We start from the raw sequence: 7,385 nt of genomic DNA, 5'->3' as shown, positions 1-7,385 counted from the left end.
TGTATTTTTAGTAGAGACGGGGTTTCACTGTGTTAGCCAGGATGGTCTTGATCTCCTGACCTCGTGATCCGCCCGTTTCAGCCTCCCAAAGTGCTGGGATTACAGGCTTGAGCCACCGCGCCCGGCTAGTTCCCCAAAGTCTTAATTCATTCTAGCATTAACTCAAAAGTCCCAAGTCCAAAGTTTTATCTGAGACTCAAGTCAAGTTCCTTCCACCTATGAACTTGTAAAATCAAAGACAAGTTATTTACTTCCAAGATACACGGAGATACAGGTATTGGGTAAACATTCCCTTTCCAAAAGGAAGAAATCAGCTAAAAGAAAGGAGCAACAAGCTAGGTGCTGTGGCTCATGCCTGTAATCCCAGCACTTTGGGAGGCTGAGGAAGATGGATCACCTGAGTTCAGGAGTTGGAAACCAGCCTGGCCGACATGGCAAAACCCTGTCTCTACTAAAAATACAAAATTTAGCTGGGCATGGTGGCACATGCCTGTAATCCCAGCTACTCAGGGAGGATGAGGCAGGGGAATAGCTTGAACCTGGGAGATGCAGATTTCAGTGAGCCGAGATTGAGCCACTGCACTTCAGCCTGGGCAACAGAGCACGACTCCATCTCAAAACAAGTCCCAAGCAAGCCTGAAACCCAGTCGTACACTAATTGAATCTTAAAGCTCAAGAATAATTCTTGACTCCGTGTCTCACATCCTTGGCACACTGCTGTGAGGGGCGGGCTCCCAAGCCCTTGGGCAGCCCTGACCTTGTGGTTTGCAGGCTGCTGTCTTGGGTTGGAGTTGAGTGCATGTGACTTTTCCAGGTGCAGGGTGTGAGCTGCCAGTGGATCTACCACTCTGGGCCTGGAAGGTGGGGGCCCTATTCCCACAGCTTCACTAGGCAGTGCTCCAGTGGGGACTTCGTGTGGGAGTTTGTATTAGGTCATTCCCACATTTTTATAATGAAATACCCGAGGCTGGGTGCAGTGGCTCACGCCTGTAATCCCAGCACTTGGGGAGGCCGAGGCAGGTGGATCACGAGGTCAGAAGTTCAAGACCAGCCTTGCCAAGATGGTGAAATCCCGTATCTACTAAAACTACAAAAAATTAGCCAGGTGTGGTGGCAGGCATCTGTAATCCCAGCTACTCAGAAGGCTGAGGCAGAGAATTTCTTGAACCTGGGAGGCCAAGGTTGCAGTGAGCTGACATTGTGCCATTGCACTCCAGCCTGGGTGACAGAGTGAGACTGTCTCAAAAAACAAAAAACAAAAACCAAAAAACAACCTAGGACTGGGTAATTTATAAAGAAAAGAGATTTAATTGGCTTATGGTTCTGCAGGCTGCACAGGGAACATAACACAGGCATCTGCTTCTGGGGATACCTCAGGAAGCTTCCACATGGCAGAACACTGAAGCAGGAGCAGGCATCTCCTATAGTGGGAGCAGGAGCAAGAGAGAGAGAGCGAAGTGATACACACTTTTGAATAGCCATATCTCAGAGAAGTCACTCACTTTTGTGAGGACAGCATCAAGAGGATGATGCTCAACCATTCATGAGAAATCCAATCCCATAATCTGATCACTTCCTACCAGGCCTTACCTCCAATACTGAGGATTACAATTCAACGTGAGATTCAGGCAGGGACACTTTCCAAACTATATTAAAGTTCCAACCTCACATTTCCCCTCTGCACTGCCCTAGTGAAGAGGCTCTTGGTGAGGGCTCTGTCCCTGTGGTAGGGTTCTGCTTAGGCTTTCTTACATACTCTCTGAAATCTAGGGGGAAGCTGCCAAACCTCCTTCACTCTTGCATTCTGAACACCTGCAGGTTTAACACCACATGGAAGCCACCAAGGCTTACAGCTTGCACCCTTCAGAGCTGTGGCCTGAGCTGTACCTGGGCCCCTTTGAGCTGAGGCTGGGGCTGAAGTGGCTGGATGCAGGAAGCAGCCTCCCAGAGTGGTGCAGGGCAGCAGGACCCTGAGCCTGGCCCCCTGAATCATTCTTTCCTCCTGGGCCTCTGGGCTTGTGGTGAGAGGGGCTGCCTCTTAGATCTCTGAAATGCCTTTAGGTTTTTTTTCCTCAATGTCTTGGCTATCAGAACCTGATCCCCTTTCATTTATGCAAATCTCTCTAGCAAGTGGTTGCTCTACAGTCTGCTTGGATTCTTGCCCTGAAAATGGGTTTTTCTTTTCTACCACATGGCTAGGTTGCAAATTTTCCAAACTTTTACATTCTGCCTTCCCTTTAAATATAAGTTCCAATTTTAAGTCATTTCTTTGCTCCTGCATCTGAAGATAGGCTGTTAGAAGCAGCCAGGTCACTTCTTGAACACTTTGCTGCCTAGAAATTTCTTCTGCCAGACACCCTAAGTCATCACTCTTAAGTTCAAACTTCCACAGATTCCTAGGGCATGAATACTATATAGCCATGTTCCTTGCTAAGGCATAACAAGGGTGACCTTTGTTCTAGTTCTCAGTAAGTTCCTCATTTCCATCTGAGACCTCATTAGCCTGGACTTCACTGTCCGTATCACCATCAGCATTTTGGTCACAACCATATTTAACCAGTCTCGCAGGAGTTCCAAGCTTTCCCTTTTCTTTCTGTCTTCTTGTGAGCCCTCCAAAGTCTTCTAGCCACTGCCCATCATCCAGTTTCAAAGCTGCTCCCACTTTGTCAGGCATCTTTATAGCAAGGCCCCACTCTGGTACCAATTTTTTGCATTAGGCCTTTCTTGCATTGCTATGAAGGAATACCCGAGACTTGGTAATTTATACTGAAAAGAGGTTTAATTGGTTCGCAGTTCTGCAGGATGTGGAAGCATGGAGCCAGCATCTGTTCAGCTTCTGGGAGGCTTCAGGGAGCTTTTACTTATGGCAGAAGGTGAAGTGGGAGCAGGCACATTACACGGTGAGAACAGGAGTAAAGGAGCCAGAGGGAAGATACCACACACTTTAAAAACTTTTAAGCCAGGTGCAGTGGCTCACCCTTGTAATCCCAGCACTTTGGGAGGCCAAGGCGGGTGGATCACCTGAGGTCGGGAGTTCGAGACCAGCCTGACCAACACGGAGAAACCCCGTCTCTACTAAAAATACAAAATTAGTCAGGCATGGTGGCACATGCCTATGATCCCAGCTACTCGGGAGGCTGAGGCAAGAGAATCACTTGGACCCGGGAGGCGGAGGTTGCGGTGAGCCAAGATCACATCATTGCACTCCAGCCTGGGCAACAAACGTGAAACTCCATATCAAAAAACATTTTTTTTTATATTATTAATATAAAAATAGGGACAGAGTCTCACTATGTTGTCCATTCTGGTTTTGAACTCCTGGGCTCAAACAATCCTCCTGCCTTGGTCTCTCAAAGTGCTGGGATTATAGGCATGAGCCACTGCACCTGGCCAATACTACACTTTTTTGTTTGTTTGTTTTAGACAAGGTCTTGCTCTGTCACCCAGGCTGGAGTGCAATGATGCGATCTCAGCTCATTGCAGCCTCCACCTCCTGGGTTCAAGCAATTCTCGTGCCTCAGCCTCCTAAGTAGCTGAAATAACAGGCATGTGCCACCACACCCAGCTAACTTTTTTGTATTGTCAGTAGAGATGAAGTTTCGCCATGTTGGCCAGGCTGGTCTCGAACTCCTGGCCTCAAGTGATCTGCCTGCCTTGGCCTGCCAAAGTTCTTGGATTACAGGCATGAGCCACCATGCCCAGCTCTAACATTCTATTTGTTTATTCATCCATTGATGGACACTTGCATTGCCTCCACTTCTTGGCTATTGTGACTAATGCCTTGATGAACTTAAGTACATAAATATCTTTTCAAATTCCTGCTTTCAATTCTTTTGTGTATTTACCCAGAAGTGGAATTGTGGGGTCACATGGTCGTTCTATGTTTAATTTTTTGTGGAACCACCATACTGCATTCCACCATGGCAACTTCACATCATTAAAAGGCCATTTATCGGTGATTTAGATCAAGATATTGTGACATACAAATAGAACTTCAAATACCTTAAAGGATGTAGTGAAACGTCCAAAACAAAATTAATTGTACTTTAAAATTCTTTTTTTTTTTTTGAGATGGAGGCTTGCTCTGTCCCCTGGAGTCCACTAGCACGATCTCTGCTCACTGCAACCTCTGCCTCCCAAATTCAAGCAATTCTCCTGCCTCAGCTTCCTGAGTAGCTGGGACTACAGGTGCATGCCACTACGCCCAGCTAATTTTTGTATTTTTAGTACAGACGGGGTTTCACCATGTTTGTCAGGCTGGTCTCAAATTCCCGACCTCATGATCCGCCTGCCTCGGTCTCCCAAAGTGCTGGGATTATGGTGTGAGCTACTGTGCCTGGCCTTAAAATTCTATATAGAACTTTTGGCCGGGCGCGGTGGCTCAAGCCTGTAATCCCAGCACTTTGGGAGGTCGAGACGGGTGGATCACGAGGTCAGGAGATCGAGACCATCCTGGTCTATACGGTGAGACCCCGTCTCTACTAAAAAATACAAAAAACTAGCTGGGCGAGGTGGCGGGCGCCTGTAGTCCCAGCTACTCGGGAGGCTGAGGCAGGAGAATGGCGTAAACCCGGGAGGCGGAGCTTGCAGTGAGCTGAGATCTGGCCACTGCACTCCAGCCCGGGCGACAGAGCAAGACTCCGCCTCAAAAAAAAAGAACTTTTAGCAAGATAGCATGTACAATGAAGGATTAGTAAAAATGGTGCTTCAGTACTTTTCTTGCTTCTCTTCAGAAATAAACCTTTAAAAAGATGTATATAGGTGGGCTAAAAGAAAAACTATTTTTTTCCCCTAAGATGGGGGAATTCAAAGTGTCCTTAGCCAGGCATGTTGGCTCACATCTGTAATCGCAGCACTTTGGGTGGCCAAAGTGGGAGGATCACTTGAGTCTAGGAGTTTAAGATCAATCTGGGCAATATGGCGAGACGCTGTCACTCTGAAAAAGGAAACAAAAAAAGTGTTAAGGCAGTTAAAGTGTTGTGTCCCTGACCATTCACCTTTTTCTCTAAATCCCAGACCTGAGCTGTGTTTCTTAGGGCCAAAATGAACTGAAACATAAATTGCTTGGACCCACCTCAGACCAGAGACACTCCTGAGCCTGGAGAACCAACCCAGGAGAGGGGGGCACAGCCATCTGACCCGAGTTATCATATAGTTCTTCTCATTGTTCTATTTTATTTTCTCTACAGCATAAATCACTATTTTATTATTTTATTTTTTGAGACGGAGTCTTGCTCTGTCACCCAGTCTGGAGTGCAGTGGCACCATCTCAGTTCACTGCAACCTTCGCCTCCCAAGCGAAGCGATTTCTTTCTGAGTTCAAGCGATTCTTCTGCCTCAGCCTCCCAAGGAGCTGGAATTACAGGTGTGGGCCACCATGCCCAGCCTACAAATCACTATTTTAAATGATCCTGGTTTTTTTTTTTGTTTTTTTTTTAAATGTTTTTCAGCTGTCTTCCTTCATCAGAACGTAAGCGCCATAAAAATCAAGACTGTGTTATTGGCCAGGCGCCGTGGCTCATGCCTGTAATCCCAGTACATTGGGAGGCAGAAGCAGGCAGATCACTTTGAGCTCATGAGTTCGAGACCAGGCTGGGTAACATGACAAAACCCCCTTCTCTTAAAACAAAACAAAACAAAAGCCAAAAATTAGCCGGACATGGTGCTATGTGCCTGTGGTCCCAGCTACTCGGGAGGCTGAGGTGGGAGGATCGCTTGAGGTGGGGAGACGGTGATTGCAGTGAGCTGAGATCGCACCACTGCACTCCAGCCTGGGTGACAGAGTGAGACCTTGTCTGAAAATAAATAATAAATAAATAAATAAAATGAAATATTTTAAACACTCAGAAAAGCTCCCATTATCCTTATTAACACTTTCTAAGATTTTACCACACTGCTTCAAATTTTCTTTTTCTTTTTCTTTCTTTTTTTTAAAGGATAGAGACAAAAATGGAGATGGAGAGGCGGCTAATGTGGCAAGTTTCTGAAAATAGACAGTCTTTATTAACTCATAAGACAAATGGTTCACCTGCGTCTCTTACATAAACTCAAACTACAGATCCCAGGCAGCACTGCAATAATAGACACGTGGACTGTTCTTTTCTTCTCTGTAAACAGCCAATGAGAGGCAGAGTTTACAAAGGTCTAGGATGACATCTGCTGTATTGACTGTGGCCAGTCTTAAAGCTAGTTGTTGCTATTTGGAACGTGCTGCTCTAATTCAGATTTAAAGAGTTTCTTCCTGTTAATTCGAAGCTCACTGTGCCTCGTTTCCCAGGGAAGGAGGACTGATTAAGTCATCTAAATGGATGCAATACTGAATTACAGGTCAGAAGATATTGAAGATTACTACACATTACTGGGATGTGATGAACTATCTTCGGTAAGACAGTGGATAATGTTTTTATCACAATAGTATTCTTTTTCACAATAGTGTTTCAAGTTTTTATTTAAGGTTTTAACTTTGAATTTTGGTCACATTGCCTACAAACCTAACCTTGTATTGTTTTAAAGCACTTTTGGCTCAGCAAAAGTTAAGAATTTAAATGTATGTTGGGTTTTTACTTGAATAGTGTCCTATAGGAATTTTATGGAAGCTTCTGATTAAATATGTGTATTCTGGCACATGGCCATATACTCTGTTTCACAATATAGTATATTAAAAATAAATATTTAAAATTTTATTGTAATTTCTGATGGCAGTGTTTCACAGTATACATAAGCTATACCTTTATTATGGTGACTCATAATTGAGGTGAAATGAAATTTCTTATAAAATTAGGGATTTTAATATATTTTATTAAAATGTGTACTCCTATGTGAGCAGTCAAAATATAAATCAAGAAACATCCTTTTATGTTAATATTTCAAATTGTGTGACAGAAATTGCTTCTTGAAAGGGTGGCTTCTGAAACAAAATGTGTGAAAACTCTGTAGCTGTTCACTGGATCTGTAAGAAAACAAAATTTTTAATGTTCCCAATAAACAATTATAAATGTTGTAGAGGTTTTTAAATTATGGAAAAATAATTTATAATTCCCTCTCCTAAGGATAACACTATTGATATATTGGCATATTAATCTCCAGTCTTCTTTCTATGTATATTCTTTAAAGACATGTTTGGGAGGATATTATATGTATTTGTTGATTCCTGCTTTTTACCCATTTATATTATAACAAGGATTTTTTCATGCTATTAAACTTCCCTTGTACACTTCTTAGTGGTTGCAAAATATTTTATTTTACTGTGTTACCACAGCTGAATTATTTTCTTATTGTTAAATATTTTATTTCCAATTTTTCAATATTTCAAATAAGGTTGAGATTAATATAAAATATACTCATTATTAAATTGTATATTATTAAATCATGTTATTAGGATATAT

The 7,385-nt window shown here is 43.5% G+C and overlaps 1 protein-coding gene across 2 annotated transcripts in view; it reads left to right on the top strand.

Moving 5' to 3' along the window:
• Positions 1–6,109: 6,109 nt before the first annotated feature.
• DNAJC12 (DnaJ (Hsp40) homolog, subfamily C, member 12) overlaps positions 6,110–7,385 on the top strand; it is a 46,526-nt gene continuing 45,250 nt past the window's right edge. The window contains exon 1 of one of the 2 annotated variants that reach the window (XM_011926798.1): positions 6,110–6,382. In XM_011926798.1, the coding sequence (XP_011782188.1) occupies positions 6,305–6,382 (78 nt within the window). In that variant the 5' untranslated portion in view covers positions 6,110–6,304. The remainder of the gene's footprint in view (positions 6,383–7,385) is intronic. The other variant, XM_011926788.1, reaches the window with a different exon arrangement.

This window comes from Colobus angolensis, unplaced genomic scaffold (genome assembly GCF_000951035.1).
Source record: "Colobus angolensis palliatus isolate OR3802 unplaced genomic scaffold, Cang.pa_1.0 Scaffold12, whole genome shotgun sequence".
NCBI classification, from domain to species: domain Eukaryota; kingdom Metazoa; phylum Chordata; class Mammalia; order Primates; family Cercopithecidae; genus Colobus; species Colobus angolensis.
Note: the sequence above shows the minus strand (reverse complement) of the source record. Positions and strands in the feature narration are given on the sequence as shown.